The 17,094-nt window shown below is 38.3% G+C and overlaps 4 protein-coding genes across 5 annotated transcripts; 2 read left to right on the top strand and 2 right to left on the bottom strand.

The window, feature by feature from the left end:
• Window positions 1-2,877: 2,877 nt before the first annotated feature.
• LOC103955382 (proteasome subunit alpha type-1-A-like) lies at window positions 2,878-5,290 on the top strand. The gene is made up of 2 exons (XM_009367258.3): window positions 2,878-3,474; window positions 4,632-5,290. Exons 1-2 carry the CDS (start codon window positions 3,124-3,126, stop codon window positions 5,121-5,123), a joined length of 843 nt encoding a protein of 280 aa, XP_009365533.2. The 5' UTR covers window positions 2,878-3,123; the 3' UTR covers window positions 5,124-5,290.
• Window positions 5,291-5,681: 391 nt separating this feature from the next.
• On the bottom strand, window positions 5,682-8,493 carry LOC103955383 (uncharacterized sugar kinase slr0537). Of its 2 annotated transcripts, none has more exons than XM_009367259.3 (8): window positions 8,128-8,493; window positions 7,679-7,942; window positions 7,501-7,578; window positions 7,306-7,359; window positions 7,054-7,161; window positions 6,581-6,678; window positions 6,313-6,433; window positions 5,682-6,230 (listed from the first exon to the last, which is right to left on the bottom strand). In XM_009367259.3, exons 1-8 carry the CDS (start codon window positions 8,281-8,283, stop codon window positions 5,982-5,984), a joined length of 1,128 nt encoding a protein of 375 aa, XP_009365534.1. In that variant the 5' UTR covers window positions 8,284-8,493; the 3' UTR covers window positions 5,682-5,981. The 2 variants fall into 2 exon arrangements, with proteins under 2 accessions (XP_009365534.1, XP_009365535.1); XM_009367260.3 differs by having other exon boundaries at window positions 7,306-7,344; window positions 8,128-8,491.
• A 2,017-nt stretch (window positions 8,494-10,510) lies between these two features.
• LOC103955385 (gamma carbonic anhydrase 1, mitochondrial) lies at window positions 10,511-13,992 on the bottom strand. Its single transcript, XM_009367261.3, has 5 exons — window positions 13,805-13,992; window positions 12,850-12,993; window positions 12,108-12,233; window positions 11,854-12,005; window positions 10,511-11,038 (listed from the first exon to the last, which is right to left on the bottom strand). The coding sequence occupies exons 1-5, from the start codon at window positions 13,917-13,919 to the stop codon at window positions 10,757-10,759; spliced, it is 819 nt and encodes a 272-aa protein (XP_009365536.1). The 5' UTR covers window positions 13,920-13,992; the 3' UTR covers window positions 10,511-10,756.
• An 875-nt stretch (window positions 13,993-14,867) lies between these two features.
• Window positions 14,868-16,973, top strand: LOC103955386 (protein RER1B-like). Its single transcript, XM_009367262.2, has 4 exons — window positions 14,868-15,024; window positions 15,292-15,666; window positions 16,399-16,579; window positions 16,702-16,973. Exons 2-4 carry the CDS (start codon window positions 15,314-15,316, stop codon window positions 16,741-16,743), a joined length of 576 nt encoding a protein of 191 aa, XP_009365537.1. The 5' UTR covers window positions 14,868-15,024; window positions 15,292-15,313; the 3' UTR covers window positions 16,744-16,973.
• Window positions 16,974-17,094: the final 121 nt, after the last annotated feature.

Raw genomic sequence — 17,094 nt, 5'->3', positions numbered from 1 at the left:
ATTGTCCTTCCATTTAGAAAAAAGAAAGAAACTCCCAAATATTCTAATGCTTAACTGAAGTAAATAATAACGTATTAGGTCCACAAGCAAATCTCCACAACTGAGCATAAAGAAAGCACTCATTGCAGGCCGGTGAGGCAAAGTACTTATTCAAGAAGTGGTTATTACCAAAAGCGGAATGGGAAAGATGGATAAAGAAAGCCTAATTATAACAAAAGTCCTTCTAACTGGTATTCATTTGAATGTGACTAGAATCCAACCGTTGTTTGCACAAGTACTTATCATGTGACTACAACCTAACGGTCGTTTTTTCTTTTGGTAACATAAAGTGGTGAATCATCATCCTAAAAACTAGCTCAAAAACTTACTACAAATAGTTCGAGTTCTAAGAACTCATATTATATTATCAAATAACCGAATTCTAATTTAATAAAGGATTCTCAACACAATAGTACTTAAGATTCATATTATAGCTTCAATTAGCATTGTCATCTGCCACCATGCTCTTTTCCCAATAGACATGCACTAACTCGCATTCGGCTATGTGTTTCATAAATTGTCTGCACCGATAAATGATGCTAGCAAGATGATGAAAGTCGGTATTGATCATATAATTAATTCAATTAACCTAACGGTCGTTTTTGTTGAAGCCTTTTGAATGCAAATATGCAATAGAGAGACGATTCACGTAACTAACTAAAACAAATTCGGCAATGGCAATGCCCAATGTGTGATCTAACCAATTCATTCGTTTTTGGCTTGAAAATTAAAAATGTAATGCGACTGACTTAAAGTAATCTAAGTTGCATATTTACTATTAGCTTAAAAACGCTTTCAAGTAACTAAAATGACGTTTATGAAAGTGCTTTATGACAAAAATAGTGATAATTTTATAATGCTTGTAACATGAACACTTCCAATCAGGCGTTTAGTGGTGGATCTGGAATTTTAAACCTCATACCAAGATAATCATACAGTCCTTTGCGGACCTTATGTGCTTTTTTTTTTCTTTTTTCCAGTTTTCAACGGTCTCGAGGTTTAGTAAGCCCCTAATGGATCTGTCCTTTATTTATGCACGGCAAGAAAATAAATTAGTGAGAATTTACAACTTGCTCATAAAAGGCAATCTCAAGCCAACAAAACTTTTCGTTTTGTGATTGGCGGAGAGTATCATACGCAATCTTACTTGTATTTTGCAAATATGTTATTTTCATAACTCAAACTTATGACTTTCAATCACCAAAAATAACATTTTTATTACGTCAAGACTTATCCTCAACCACTTATAGCTCATAAACCTTGCAATAGATTAAGACATAGCTTTTACTTTCTACAAAAGCACGTCATCATCTGTGGCCGCACATGCACACTTTCATCTGCAAAAGTTACAAGTAACGATCCTGCGAGGACTAGTAAACAACTATGTATGATTGGACTGAGGAGACAAAGCCTTTTTGGGGGAATCTAATGAATATCTTAGATTAATGATCACATGAATAATTGATGCATAAAAAATATATAATAATGTGATGATCATGAGGCTCCTTCTGTCTTTCGCTTTTTCTTTAGCTTAGTGCTTTGCCAACACCGTTGAACAGGCTTTTATTTGTTGATGGAATTTCTTAAAATCCATGTCACGAGATAATAATACACGTATTGTGATAATACTCTAATATACATTGCATGAATGTAAGTTATTCTCCTTTAATAGAAAAAAATGATACAAAACACCTAATGCTGTAGAGTTAGAACATGTATTATGACGAGGCGAGGGGCTATTTTAGCATCCCAAAATGAAACTATATATTCAAGAAATCTAACTCACCTCTTGTGACGCGTCATCCATCTGCCCAAGAGACACATTATGGTTGAGAATCCTGCTCTCATAAGGTTCCCGTTTGGGGACCTATGAGGATTCCATGCATATTAGTCAAAAAATTATATTAGTTTAGATTAAGAAAAACTTAAAATATTTGGCCACTTAATAAAGCAAAATCAGCTTAAAATTCATGAACTAATAAAAAAACTCATTTTTATTGCTTTGCTTTATTAAGTTGTCAAATATTTTAAACACTTAGATCTAAACTAATGTAAATTTGTGACTAATATGCATTTTGTCCTTACAATTCCTTAAATAAGGACCTTAAGAGACGAGGACTATATGGGTGACTCTCCTGCATTCTAGTCCCACAGTTCTCCAATTACTAGTGGATTCAAATTCGGGGGATCCCCTTGTATCTGCCACAAAGGGGTAATTCTAGGGAAATCAAATATTTAAACCAAATTTTGTAACCTCAAATAATGTGGTTGTTGATAATTAGATTATTACTTAAGTGTTGATTAACGTGCTTATTTCTAATTGGTATTCCCTCATTTTGTTTGCAAATTTAATTTAAAATTTTGATTTCATTAGCATTATCCGTCTCCAATGAACGTATGACTGAAAAAATCTCCCCCTTGCAGGGAATTTTTTCTCCTGTACATTTTGGGTTCAAAGTCCAACTCCATGGGCTAGACTTTTTGCTTAGAATTATAGTCAACCCACAATCCATAGACCTACTTTTGGGCCTGAGGCCCAATAAGTCATCTGGGCTCAGACCTAAACCCTTTATTTTCTTTTGTTAATTTACCAATTACGAGCAAAGAGAAAAAAATGCAGGCACAAAACAAAACCAACGGAATCCTCTCCAGATTTTTTTGTTGCCTTTTCGGATTCTTTCGATGAGGATCTTAAAAATTTGTAAATTATATCGTTTATTGTATATTGTGCAACCAACTTTATCAAGTACTGTTTATATTTAATTTTAAATAAAAACATTTAAAATAATTTCTAACCAATATTGTACGAAGAAGGGACGATAAATAGATCCGGAATCCTCACAAAAGGATCCGGTGAGGATCCGAATTCGGCACAAAAAACCCTCTCTTGCAGAAATAGAGAGTCGGAGTCTACTTGCCTTGAACAAAAAGAAAACCCTCTATAAAATTCCCCAGAAGTTCACTGAGAGAGAAAGGCACTGTGATTTCTGCTTTAGAGAGAGAAACAAGAAACCCAGAAGTTCAGCGAAAGAGAGGCACTGTGATTTCTGCTTAGGGAGAGAAACAAGAAACGACGCCGTAAAGATGTTCAGGAACCAATACGACACCGACGTGACGACATGGAGCCCCGCCGGGCGGCTCTTCCAGGTGGAGTACGCCATGGAGGCAGTCAAGCAAGGGTCCGCCGCCATTGGGCTCCGATCCAAAACTCACGTGGTTTTGGCGTGCGTCAACAAGGCCAACTCCGAGCTTTCTTCTCACCAGAAGAAGATCTTCAAGGTCGACGACCATATCGGCGTCGCCATTGCCGGGCTCACAGCCGACGGCCGGGTGCTCTCCCGGTACATGCGGTCGGAAGCCATAAATTACAACTACACGTACGAGTCGCAGCTCCCCGTAGGACGACTCGTCGTTCAGCTCGCCGATAAGGCTCAGGTAAAAGCCCTAATTTTGAATCTGTTTATGCAGCTCATTTATGTAAATTTTTGGTTTTTAGTGGATGGGTTTTGTGACTTGTGGTTGTTGGATGGGGAATTGGGGATTAGGGTTCTTCCTGGGGGTGGGTAGTTAAAATTCTTAATTTCCGGGGGGTTTCTGGGAAATTGACGGTCTCATTAGGTATCAAACAACCCAAGTTAAAAGATCATATCTTGTTACTCCGTTTCACCCGAGTAGCATATGGTAAAGTGAAATTTCGGGGCAGAAATGATAGGCTATTTGGGTTTGGATTGTGGTGTAGTTGTAGACATTTGTCCAACTGGCTTTGTAGGAATTCTTGTGACCATGAAGATCTTATACCTTTTCTTGTAAAGTAGTTATAGACATGTACATTATGCATTTCAATAAAAAATCGGCTCCAGGTAGAGAGGATAACTTTGTTTCGGGATCCCGTACCTCCGGAAAAGTTGGTTTGTTGTTGATGAGCTACTAGCTACTGTTTGTAGATTACTGGTGTTAAGAATCATGTATGATACAACTTATGATAAATGTACTTTATTTGCGTGTGGACAGAATTCTGAGATAAGAACTTTCCTCCCCCCTTCTCTCTCTTTGTGCATACACTCACATGTACACACTATTTATCTTTGAATCTTTTAGTTAAATTTTATTTCAGATTGGTATACAGAGGTTTATCTTTGCATATTCTTATGCATTCATTTAACAATTTTGTGGAGACATCTGCTCAAATTTCGTAAGCTTTAATCCACAAGGATACAAGTGAATGGATTCAGTAAGATTATGTTAGTTGCGTATTTTGCTTATTCTCTGAAGTGAGTTGAAGTTGAACTCTAGACTTGAGAAATTTGTAATTTTGTTGGGTTCTGAAATCAGCCGTTTTAGCTTGAGGAATTGTCGTTTGTTACTAGTAGATGCTGAATCTGTTTGTCACCCGTATTCTTCTGATTAGAAGCAAAACTTTGCAAAACTGCCTCAAAAAGAGCAAAAAAACTCCTTGATGTCTCTTCAATATTTATTTTGGTCTCTCTGATCAGTTATCTTCCCTTCATGTTTACCACTACATGTGTCTATTTGTACATCTATTTGGAGAGCCTATGTTTCGTTTTCTTAGTTATATACCCTGTGGATAACAGGTCTGTACCCAGCGCTCATGGAAGCGACCGTATGGTGTTGGACTATTAGTAGGTGGGTTGGATGAGTCTGGAGCACACCTATATTACAACTGCCCAAGTGGGAACTACTTTGAATACCAGGCATTTGCAATAGGGTCTCGCTCACAAGCTGCAAAGACATACTTGGAACGCAGGTTTGAGAACTTCACAGGCTCTTCAAGGGAGGATCTGATCAAGGATGCCCTCATTGCAACTAGGGAAACCTTGCAGGGAGAAAAACTGAGAAGTTCCATATGCACAATTGCTGTGGTAGGAGTTGGGGAGTCATTCCATATATTGGATCAAGACACCGTCCAGAAGTTGATCGATGAATTTGAGATCGTGCAGGATGAGGCTCCTGCTGCTGAACCTGAAGCTGGTGCTGAGCCTGCTGCAGCTGCAGAAGAGGGTGCTGGTGCTGGCGCTGACCAGGGTGCTGCTCCCGAACCAGATGTAGCTCCGATGGATATTTGAGGATGATACTTACAGCTGCCTTTTCGTCCTTTCAACGAGGTTTTCTAGCATTATGTGTTTTTTTAAGAGTATGGATGGTATTTGTGGAAGATAACAATCTGTCGTTGAACATTCGCCCTTATCTTTTTCTTCTCTCTTACAAACATTTTGAAGGTGGCTTCTGCTTAGATCAACTTTGCATTCGGTACCGTACGACACAGTTATTGAACCTAACTGGTGTCCAAAAACACCGTTCTTACGGAACCGTTTACAGAGCTTGTGATCTTTTAACGTTGTTTTGATGAATTTAGTGTAGATTATCATGTTGTTTGTCACACAATCTAGCGAGCGCTGCAACTCTAAGTGCATCTACAAGGTTTTCGAGCAAAGTTCGGTTTTCTATTAGCTCTTGCTTCGCCTCAGAGGGAGTTTAGTCGTTAATACCATCGTCCCTTTGAAATTTTATTAGAAAAACCGTGGTTGCAGGCAAGCATTGCAGTTTCAACTTCAGATTTTGCTTAAGAGAGGATAACATTGATCAAATAGAAAAGGATATGAACAGGATCGAGGAATTTGAAATAATAAAAGGACTATTTGTGATAAAAACGCAATATTTAGTGTCATATAACAAGTAAAAACTTGCAAAAACAGTAGACATAGTAAACCAACATTGCAACTTAAAACCAGAAAGAAAAGTTACAAAACAGCCTCGATCTGTTCAGGATCCTCCCCTGATGTTCTTCGGTTGTACTCACTCGTCAAGTCAGCCTCAAAATGCAACCATCGTTATGCCGTTGCTTTCGAAAACACATATAGTTGGCTAGTAGTCATGAATTTTGAAACAATCGTTGTTCCGATAACACAATAGAACAAAAAAAATCATGTGGGGATCTGAGGAAGAGTGAGGCCTTTGGTCAGCATCTGCTTGTACATCCATTGCCAGTTCTCGGGCGTGACCTCACCCCCGAGAGATCGAATAACAGATCCGCCACTGCACGATCCTACTTTGCAGCATTCCTCCAGAGATAATCCCTTCACCAATCCATATAAAAATCCACTCGCAAACAGGTCTCCTGCTCCTGTGGCATCTACTGCATTGGCTTCCCCTATGGCTGGAACTCTCACAATCTGACACAGGAAGACAAAAATTTCAGAAGATACCCTCGATAATCAACATAACACCGGGCTAAAATCTTACTAAGCTTCCGACCTCTTTTCCATGCTTTGCCATACATCCGTTGGAGCCTAACGTCACCACAGCCCAGCGGCAGTGTTCCGCCAGAAACTCAAGTGCAACCTCGGGATCAGCCTTCTGTTCACCCTCGGAACCTCTACAACAGAATTTAACACCACATTACCAGTCTGCTAGAAAAGAAGGAAAATCAACCGAAATGGTAGAAAAGGAGAGGCAGCTTTATTTCATCAAAATTGGGGTTACCAGTTCTAACATATTACAATTCCAACCAAAAGAAAGTCACCTTAGCAACTCTGCTGCTTCATCCTCATTGGCAAAGCAGAGATCTATGTCCCCTGACTCCAGCAGCTGCAGAAGAGGTGATCTAAAGTTGCGAACCATCTGGGTAAGGTTAAAGACTATATAAGATAATATATAGAGACCTGAAACTTGATATTAAAAGCCGAAATAAGAAAACAAAGATTAAGAACCAGAACTATGTATTTTCACTTTGCTTGCAAATAAAAACTCAAGATTCTAAACCAATGCACTTGCAGCTATATTAGTTTTCTTTAGTTAGCCTTTCGGTTCAAGATTGTATGGGGGCTGCTATTCTCTAATGAAATTTTTGTCATTCATTCTGGAAACGGCATTATCTTGTGTCATAACGCTCTCTCCCAGTCAATAAGTCATGAGTAGGATCTCAACTTGCTTGGACAACAAATTTGGACAAATCCCATCCTCCAAACAAAAGAATCCGAAGAAAAATAATTGTACCTCAAAACTGGCCAAGTCTAAGGACACAAATAGACCCTCTTGTTTCGCAATCGATATAGCCGCTTGAATCACCTCCAAATTGATGATACCATACCTCAACAACAACCACTGAAAGGAAAGAGATATCAGCATTTACATATACAAAACCCTTTCAACTATTTAAATCATACCAACCATGTCTAAGTTTCACACATGATTCTGCGTAAAGCGCATTATGACATTACATTTTGTTGGAGCATAGAAGAGACTAACCTTAGAGCCCTTAAAGTCCGCTCTCGTCAAGTCATCGGCCTGGATAACATAATTCTAATAATTCTCTGTAAGCTCATTCAAAGAAGTTGTCCAAATACTGACAGCCCAAGCACACACCACACACAACACACACACACGCATGCAGAGACACGCAGATATGTATGCATACATGGGCATATAAACAGAGGCACGCACCTGAGACTGAAGTTTCACAGCACTTGAGAGACAGGGACGCATTGTCCGATTGCCCAAAGCATCGACCAAGCAAACACACTGCACCACACCAAATTACCATCAAAGTTTCAGCACTCAACATATACAAACTCAATCCGTAAACCCCGAAAAAAGACAGAAAATGAAGCTAAATCCTAACCTGAGCTGTGGGTCCCTTCTTCATCCTCAATCTAGAGAGGTTCACAGCATGAGAGCTCATGTTACTGACAAATAACTGGCCTTGCTCATCATCTCCACATGCACCAATTATCCCACAGGAGACTCCGAAACCGGCACTCAGCCCTCGGATAGTATTGGCAACACTGCCACCGGCGATGGTTTTCATTGGCAAGGAATCATAAGGGGATGAAATTACATGGGTTTTCACCTCACTCAATATATACTCAAGCTCTTCAATTTCAACCTACAAAAATATGTCCCAAAAGCTAAAGTCCCGAACTTTCTGATTGAATTCAGCAACATTAACAAAACCCAGAATTCAAAATTATACAAATCCATAAAAAAGCATCAAAATTTGCAAACCCAAGTAGCAGAAAAAAAAAGAAAGATTAATATTGCAAAAGGAGCAATGAAGTCGAAGGGGATTACAGGAATGGAGCCACCGCGCTCGCCGGGGAGTTGATCGAGCAGGGACCAGTCAACGCGGGCAACATGGTCGACGAGGGCGGAAGCCTGTAGTCCCAGTACCAGAGGAGCCTCTTGCGCGGCGGGGTTGGCGGTGGCGGGTGAGGCTCCTGCACCCATTTTCCTGGCCCTTCTGGCTCTTTGGGAATCGGTACTCTGCTCTCTCTCCTTCTCTGCACACTCCGGCTTGTGTTGTTGTCGTGTATTTATATACACTGCAAAGCAATCGTGTATTTATATACAATGCAAAGCAATCAGGAGGCGCCGTTGCAAGTTCGCAGGTCCAGTCCAAAAGCCTGAACGGGCCACGTCTTGTTCTTGTTCTTGTTTAGTGTTTTTTTCCCTCTTATCTTGTTTTGTTTAGTTGATGTCATGTGTTTGTATGTTTCATTATGTCACTATATTCGTAAATATTGTCGAGAGATGTTATTGACACTTAAAAGAAGTTATTTTTTACTTATTGTAATGTCATTTTGTTTCTAAATATAGAAAACTTGAAGTATAAGATGTCTTGCATTTGTAAACTCAATTAAATGTTACGATTAAATTTATAATTTTTATGAAAATAAAGGGTTTTTCTTGTCAAATGAAAATGAAATTATTGAGTTTTCGATAAATTCTTTGCATGGGTGGTGGAGCCCGAGCATCTTCGGATTGCTCTACATTACGTGTAAGAAGCTTACAATACAACGGACAATAATTTCAAATTATTGTCTATAAACTTTGAGAAATTATTAAAAAAAACCGTGAGTTAATCTTCTTCTTTTAAAAATGTGATCGTTGAGTTTTGGCGAAATCTTTTAATTGGTTTTATATGGGTGAAGGCGTGGAGCAAACCGTTAAAAAGGCGTGAAGCAAACCGTTAGAATTTAGAAAAGAAAGAAAAAACTAAGAGAATTGTTATTGGCACTTCAAAATTTTCAAATTTTTTATATTTAAAAAGAAAAATACACTTGTAAGAAGTATAAAATGAGATTTTTGGAGTGCCAATAAAACTTCACAAAACTAATTGGATTTATGAACAAAGCAATTCAAAATGTCTCTTAAGTCTAGTGCTAACTGAAGCATCCCCAGGGTGTCTTAAGGAAACACTCATGTACTGTTCACTTTTAACGTTAAAGATATTTTTACTTTAAAATGTCACTCCTGGTACTATTCAGTTACAACACATTTTTGTCATTTTGATTAAAACTTAAAGTTTTCAAGTCATTTCCATTAGTTTTCTTTATATTATATGATAGAACACATCACCAACAACTAAGGGAACAAGCTTTCTTTTGTATCCATCCATTGCCTTTGTTTGTTTTAATTTAATTTCCAAACAAAAAAAAAATGATAAAATAAACAACACTTTCAAGGAAAATGTCTGATGAAGCTTTATTATAATTAAGTCCATGTATCTTAGTGCGATTTTTTATTTTTTATTTTTTTAAACAAACTATATCATCGACACTAAGGGATAGGAGAGTTTGGCTAAGCCTCACAATGGGCTAACAATAATGTAGTTCAAATTACTTTTGGTGGTAATCGAACTTAAACCTTACAATGGACTAGCAATAATGTATTCCGGTACGAATTTAATATCTACGGATACTCAAAAAGGGGAAAATTAAGAGGAATAATTGGAAGAAAATTTAGAGTAGGGCATGTAGAGGAGAGATTTATCGCGTAGGGTTTGATTCATTTGAATTATTGGTGGGAATCCAAATCATCTTCCATCATTTTCTGCTGATTCATTCAAATGATTGTTGGGAATCCCAATCATCTTCCATCATGTTCTACTGAAATCACGGAGATTTCAGCTTTCCAAGATTCCCATTAGCCAATTATTCTTTTAGAAAATGTTCTATCATCATAAACATTTACAACGTTAGGGTGGCAACTTTCCAAGATTCCCCATTAGCCAACTATTTTCCAGTAGTCATCTTGTTGCCAAACTTTATGCAAATGCAATGGCTCAAATCTTTGCCTGTACCCCATTCCTGCAAAAAAGATTTCATGTATTTTGTGGCCAAGCTTTGTTTTGTTTCCTAATTTTAATATATGCATGCTTTAATGCAAGGGAGGGAGAGCCTTGGCGCAACATTTCCAAACGTTGCTCCTTGTCACCCCAATTTCCGACAGCCGGACTGTAGAATTTTCCCGGCATGGTTCATGCTTGACAATGACGATTACTTCAGCAAAACATCGGCCACAAACTGTGATGCAAACAATGTTTCCAGTCTTCTATTTGAATGCAATGTGAGAGAGCAGAAAATACGGGAAATACATTACGACAACAACAATGTACTTTCAAATGTTTGATCGAGAGGATGAAGAGATGAGTATACAAATTAACTAGAAGTCATCAAGAAATTAGGTACCTTGGATACAAAAGAACATCATCAACATACAAACCGCCGGAGCAGAAAATATAGTTTCTGTAGATCCGTTGGCTAGAAAGATTCATAGTTCTGCCCTAAAACCGGCTATTATTGGGAAAGGAAATGATACCCTTCCATGTATTTGTGCTTAACAACAAATATTTCTTGGTGCCCCAAATCTCTCAAGATTCGAGTTAAAAAGGAGGAGAAAACTAAAACAACTTACAAAATTATTTTAGGTCCTTTGCTGCTTTATCTGGTAATACATTATCGGGAAGAATAAGTTCTGGGGGAATCTCACGAACAACACCCAGCATTGAGTCGTACTCCTCATCCTTATGTGCATACTTCTTGCGGAGGGCCTTCTCAAACTCAATCTCATCAAACGACTTCACATTCTCAGCTGCATGGACTTGTGCAAGGTTAGTGTAATTGGTGGCTGACTGGGAGATGAAGGCTTTTTCTTCATCTGTGAGCTTCCTCAGGAATTTTGCTGGGTTTCCTGCCCATACCTGTAATACAAATGCATTTTACTGCTTACTCTAAATTCATGTGAAACAAAATTATCAATAACAGTTGACGGTCTTGGACCGCATAAATAAAAGCTTAACTTAGCCTGCCTGGATAAAGCTGAGTCCGGAATCGTAGCATACAATTCCAAGCTGATAATATCATTAATAAGGGTTTTCTCTTTGTTTGGATTGCAGTACCTACGTTTTTATAGTAAGAGGATGCTTGACACCAGTCCTATCAAAATAGTTTATGTCCCTACACATTTATTTCTAAAAGGGAAATCAAACAACAGACGTTTACTGCTCAAATAACTCAACTTCTTTAAACAGAGGGTGGAAAATTTGAAACTCCACCGCCGCCACCACACACACACACATAAAACGTAAAGAAAAATAAAATAAAAGAAATAACAAGCACTCTGCTCCAGCCATTCCCGTATCACTTTATATCGATCTACTTGAACTAGGTATTATTGGTGAGCTTATTAGAAAGGGTTTTTTGATAACTCTGCTTTTAGTCTATCTCGGCACAATCATAATTCAAAGAATTTCAGATTAATACAATCTTCTCTGACTGCCAGGACGAGCACGAACAGAAGAAATATAATAAAATTTTAGATAACTGATTTCTTATTTATTTTGTTGGATCCAAAGTAAGAACATGTTTTAGGATCAGCAATTTGGAATCTGGCTGGATAGTGGTAACAACAACAGATTCAAATTCTAAGCTATTTTTTCTACGTGTGTTAAGACTCCCAATATCCTTTGCATATAAATTGCTAAAGAGGGTCAGCAGGTAGGCTTTTTACACATACCTCTCCACTAGGGATCCTTGTATTCTGTCTCACCAGGGATCCAGCAGCTACCATGGCATGTTTCTCAACAACGACACCATCAAGAAGAGTGGCTCCCATACCAACAAAGGCCTCATCCTCAACAGTACAGCCATGTATAACGGCACTGTGACCTGCTCAATGCAAATTTTTGTTACACAAATTATAAAAATTTATTCAGCACTACAATCAGGCAAATTCGAGTCGAACATATCCTTGACCGCATAATTACTCACCTACAGTAACATTGTCTCCAATAATAGTGGGTAACGCCTTCCCGCTTAAATTAGACTTCGCCACATGAACAAGGGAGTTGTCCTGTATGTTCGTTCCAGATCCAACAACGATGTTGTTCACATCACCTATGCAAAAATACATTATTTTTTGTTACAAATTATTACCAAAATCCACTATAAAATAGCCCTAAAAAACAATTACATCTCATATCCAGCTAAATTGACAAGAAACCAGAATTCTCCACAGATAACTAATCAACTGTTAGTACTCAGGTACTACTCTTACCATTGCTAACCTCCGTATACAATGAGAAACGGGGCACAACTGTATAAAGTTTAAACTATGAAAAAGACAAATCAGAACAGCAACAGTGCATATTCTCCCAATAAAATGTACATATAATCTGAATATTACTCCTAGTTTCAACTCTAAACTTGACTATACATGCACAGATGTTTAGGTGTAACAAATCCACGATTTCTGCAAAGTGCATCAGTAACAAATATGCACAGATGTTATGAGAAATATATGTACTTGAAATCTAACACAGAATAAAGGTTAAAGAGGTTCTAGATATGGATAACATCAAGCACAAATCATCAGCTCATGGACCAACAAAAAGGAAAAAAACAGCATAAAAAGAGTGGCCTTTCTTCCAAAATTCCCATGCTACTTAGAACTCATGTATACATCGTATTAAATGAAATTTGTATATGACTGTGTCTGAAAAGAAGTTCTTACCTCTCAAAACACATCCATACCAAATGGAAGACCCTCTTCCCACTTGAACATCGCCAATGACGGAGGCACTTGGTGCCACAAACACATCTTTGTCAACCACAGGAGCTTTATCGAATACGTTCATCAGAGTTCTATGTCGAGACACTACAGAAAAGAACATAATCACTTTCCTCATGCATAGAAAAAAGAAAGCACTTCTCAAAAGAAAAAAAGAAAGCAAAACCCGAAAACCCTGAATCACCCATGTAAACAAACTAAGAATGCACTATACTGGCAATGTATTAGCTTTTCAAAAATAGGTGAACCAAACTACAATGCTGGTTATAAAAAAATTTCCATTTTCGTTTTCTTCATTTCCTCCCCTCCTCGACCATGAAACTTTGAGCTTTATGGTTTGACTGGCTACACACACGCAGAAAGGCCACCACTTTACCACCGGAACGACAGGCCCAATCATTTCCATTACTCAAAACTACTCCACAAAATTTCATTTCACATAAATGATAAAATATTTAGGGACCCCTTTTTACTTCTCACACACACTTTGTTAAAATTTCTGTTCTTTGATATTCTTCAATTCATCCTATCTGACGGTCAAAAAATGGAAGGGTGTGAGAAGTGAAAAGGGGTGTGGATGTCACACCCCAATATTTAACGATTCCAAGAACCCCCATTTAACAAAATTTTCAAATTAATGTTGGGTTGATAACAATCTGCTAGTGAGAACACACACATTCCTAGATACATGACTATCTAATTCTGCAATTGCCTATCAAATGAAAAGCAAAGCCCTAAACTTTATGCTAATTCTACAGCTTCGATGTCGAAATCAATACGAAATGCGAACCAAACATCCCCTAAATTACCAAAATCATAAAAAATAAATCAAATCCGAAGTTAAGAGATTGAGCTAAAAGATGGGATCTAGGGTTCGAGAGAAAGGGCTTAGGCTTACGCTGCTCTTTGAAGTAGTAGCTGCCCTGGAGGCTGCTGCCGAGGCGATCAATGGCCTGGCCCGTCTCCCGAATCCAGAATCCGACGGTGTATATTGCTCGTCCTAAAGTCCCCATCTTCTTCTCACTTCCTCCGCCAGCTACCACCAGCCCTCTGCTCACTGCCACTCTCTCTGACTCTCTGTTGTGTGATTTGAAGCAGGCCGGAGAAACGAAGGTATTGGCCCAAATTGGAAGGGTTAGGGTAGAATATCCCAAAGCCTAGGGAGGGTATTAAAGGGATTTTAACCTTCTTTTGTTAAATTACCAAAGCATCCCCGGTTTCAATTTAATGCCAAAGTATGGTTATTGTCCTTCATCTTGGTTAGTCTAGTTTAATCATTTCGGTTCTTGTAGTTTAAATTATAGTGATTTTTCAACTGAGTTCAACCTAATATCTATCACTACCATCACGAGGTGATTCAGTAGTTGGGAATAAATATCAAGCCCGTACTTCACACGGTATATCCTGAATTCGATTCTTTGCGTTGGTAATTATGGCTACTGTGAGTCTTCCTAATCCCCCAAAAAATAACTTGTTGTGATAAGGCCCAAATGACCGTTGTGTGGATGAATAACATCAATTAGGGTTAGTTTGGAAGTGCTGTTAAAATGATTGAAAGCGTGCTTGGTAAAAATGTTTTTGAAAATAATGCACGTGAAAAAGAGTTTTCAGTCTTTTTATTTTTTGAACAAACAATATTATCTACACTAAATAGGAGGGGGTGGGCTTAGCCTCACTATAGGCTAGCAATAATATGGTTCAAACTCGCATTTGGTGAGAATCGAACCTAAGACCTCTCACTTACAAATGAAGAGAAATACCACTAGGCAGTAGTACTAAATAACTTTTAGTCATTTTAAATATACTGTTCAAACTAGCCTTCAAATATATCTTTAGAGAAAAGGAGATCCTCTCCCTAAAAACTGAGCAAAGGCCTTTAATTAACCGCCAAGCCCAACGGCCATTTAAAGGACGCGGTTAATTTGTCAAACACGAAGCTGTGCGTTTCGATGCCTTTAACCGCGCGCACGCAATTGAGGGCTAGCGTGCTATGTTATGTTCTTCACCCTTTTGATTTTCACCGGCCTCAAGTAGTGAATAAGCTTACAAAATTCATCTGCTTAGAAATTTGGATTTAACAATTTGATTCTCTCATCTGATCCAAACACACTTTGAAAGGTAAAGACTTTTTCCTATCTTTCTATTTTTCTTGAACTAAATTATTGGTTTTTATGGAGAATTTTCAAAATTTTCCATTTTTAATCTCGTTTTTCCTTTGAAAATTGTTTGATTCCGATTTGGGTTTGAGAGATTATTGGGGTTTTGATGAACCAATGAAATGTGAATTGATAAATCCGAATTGGTGATGCTCTAGAGATGATTTATTTTCTCGGGAACCAAACAGAATCTAGTATTTTGAGTTGGGTCATTGCTTTTGATGCTCAGGAAAATCGGAGGCTAATTTTTCATGGAAGGAGTTGGGGGCGGCGATGCTGGCTCGGCGGTGGCGCCGTTGGCGAAGTGGAGGGACGAATTTTCAAGGGCATTTCAGTACTACTTGGACCGGTCGACCCCGAATCCGGTTCACAGATGGCTGGGGACTCTTGCCGTGGTGGCGGTTTATGTGCTCCGAGTTTACTATGTTCAAGGGTTCTACATTGTGTCATACGGCCTGGGAATTTATATCTTGAATCTGTTGATTGGGTTTCTGTCACCAAAGGTTGATCCGGAGCTCGAAGCGTTGGACGGGGCTTCGCTGCCAACCCGAGGTTCGGATGAGTTTAAGCCGTTCATTCGCCGCCTTCCCGAGTTCAAGTTCTGGTAATTGAGGAACTTCCTTAGTGAAATTGTGAGAGATAGTTGCATTGTATATGTATTTTCTATGGGGTTTTGGGTGTGATCTAAAGTAGGTGTTGTGGCTAGTTTAAAATGTTTGAGTAGCACTTATATGAATGCTACTTTTGATCACACCAAAAAAAAACCCGCCTTTTTGATCCCGGGTTTTTTTGGTATGATTGAAAGTAGGTGTTGTGGTTAATTTAAAATATTTGAGTAGCACTTATATGAATGCTACTTTCGATCACATAAAAAAAAACCCGCCTTTTTGATCCCGGGTTTTTTTTGTGTGATTGAAAGTAGGTGTTGTGGCTAATTTAAAATGTCTTGGCTACTTTTATGTATGCTTTTAAAATGTGTGCACTTGTATGGATGGTAGAAGTGTGAACTTAATATGAAGCTTGATAAGTCAACAGGATCTTTTAGCATCAACATGGTTCCACTGATGGCACCTCATCGAGAACAGAGTGTAAAAGAGATGGAGGATAACGGGGTCCTTCATGAAGCAGCTCACGATAGTGCTGAATGGAAGTTGGGATTGAGTGAATAACTTCAGCAGTCGAGATTGTTCTTTCTCGATTTGAAAATAGTCATTGCACAAACGCATTGTTTACCGTAACATATACGTTATTGCAATTAATGTGTGCTTGTATCTGTTCAGTTTTATGACTGCTAACTGAGACTCAGTAATTTATTCTCTTGCTTATGTGGTTTCAGGTATTCCATTACAAAGGCTTTCTGTGTCGCTTTTCTGATGACCTTCTTCTCCCTGTTGGATGTCCCCGTTTTCTGGCCCATTCTCCTATTTTATTGGGTCGTTCTTTTTACTCTTACAATGAAGCGCCAGATAATGCACATGATTAAGTACAAATATATACCGTTCAGCATCGGAAAGCAGGTGAGAGCGCTACAATGTTGTTCAGCCACCATTTACCTTTTTTACCCTAAAGCAGGATCAATTGTATTGTTGAGAGTTTCCTTAAGTTCAACATTTTTACTCGTTCCCTTTGATTATTACAGAGGTATACAGGGAAGAGATCTGATGCAGCGAACTCAGACTGAAGCTTTGGTCGAATCAGCGTTTAGGAAAAGTGAACGAAAGAAGTGCAGTGTTTGAATGTTTTTATTTTTTCTGAAAACTTTACTTGTTAATACTCGCAAAATTCATAGATATGTTTGAATTTTTCTCACTATTAGGATAATTTGCTTACTATTAGGACTTAATGAGGGGTGAAAACTTGCATAAATTGATAATTCTCACTTGTCATTAACCTGTATGATATTTACCTGTACTTTCGTTCTTCTTCCGCTTTACTTGCTGCTGAATTACTGAATGCCATGTTTTGAGTATATTATTGTTGTGCATTAATTAAATCGTGGTGTTAAGCAAGCGGGGCTGCGGGGTTATGATTA

Source organism: the organism of the source record quoted next, unplaced genomic scaffold (assembly GCF_019419815.1).
Source record: "Pyrus x bretschneideri cultivar Hongxiangsu unplaced genomic scaffold, Pyrus_bretschneideri_v1 Contig28, whole genome shotgun sequence".
Lineage (NCBI taxonomy): Eukaryota > Viridiplantae > Streptophyta > Magnoliopsida > Rosales > Rosaceae > Pyrus > Pyrus x bretschneideri.
This window is presented reverse-complemented; position numbering and strand designations above follow the sequence as displayed.

Bases quoted from the DNA above. Each gene is read 5' to 3' on its own strand.
- LOC103955382 (XM_009367258.3), top strand. From the start codon at position 3,124: ATGTTCAGGAACCAATACGACACCGACGTGACGACATGGAGCCCCGCC. The intron at 3,475-4,631 runs GTAAAAGCCCTA...TGTGGATAACAG, and splicing joins AGCTCGCCGATAAGGCTCAG to GTCTGTACCCAGCGCTCATG.
- LOC103955383 (XM_009367259.3), bottom strand. From the start codon at position 8,283: ATGGGTGCAGGAGCCTCACCCGCCACCGCCAACCCCGCCGCGCAAGAG. The intron at 7,943-8,127 runs GTAATCCCCTTC...ATATTTTTGTAG, and splicing joins AGCGCGGTGGCTCCATTCCT to GTTGAAATTGAAGAGCTTGA. The intron at 6,434-6,580 runs GTGACTTTCTTT...ATTCTGTTGTAG, and splicing joins GAAGCAGCAGAGTTGCTAAG to AGGTTCCGAGGGTGAACAGA.
- LOC103955385 (XM_009367261.3), bottom strand. From the start codon at position 13,919: ATGGGGACTTTAGGACGAGCAATATACACCGTCGGATTCTGGATTCGG. The intron at 12,994-13,804 runs GTAAGCCTAAGC...TCTTTTCTGTAG, and splicing joins CTACTACTTCAAAGAGCAGC to TGTCTCGACATAGAACTCTG. The intron at 12,234-12,849 runs GTAAGAACTTCT...ATTTTTGCATAG, and splicing joins GTATGGATGTGTTTTGAGAG to GTGATGTGAACAACATCGTT.
- LOC103955386 (XM_009367262.2), top strand. From the start codon at position 15,314: ATGGAAGGAGTTGGGGGCGGCGATGCTGGCTCGGCGGTGGCGCCGTTG. The intron at 15,667-16,398 runs GTAATTGAGGAA...ATGTGGTTTCAG, and splicing joins CTTCCCGAGTTCAAGTTCTG to GTATTCCATTACAAAGGCTT. The intron at 16,580-16,701 runs GTGAGAGCGCTA...TGATTATTACAG, and splicing joins CGTTCAGCATCGGAAAGCAG to AGGTATACAGGGAAGAGATC.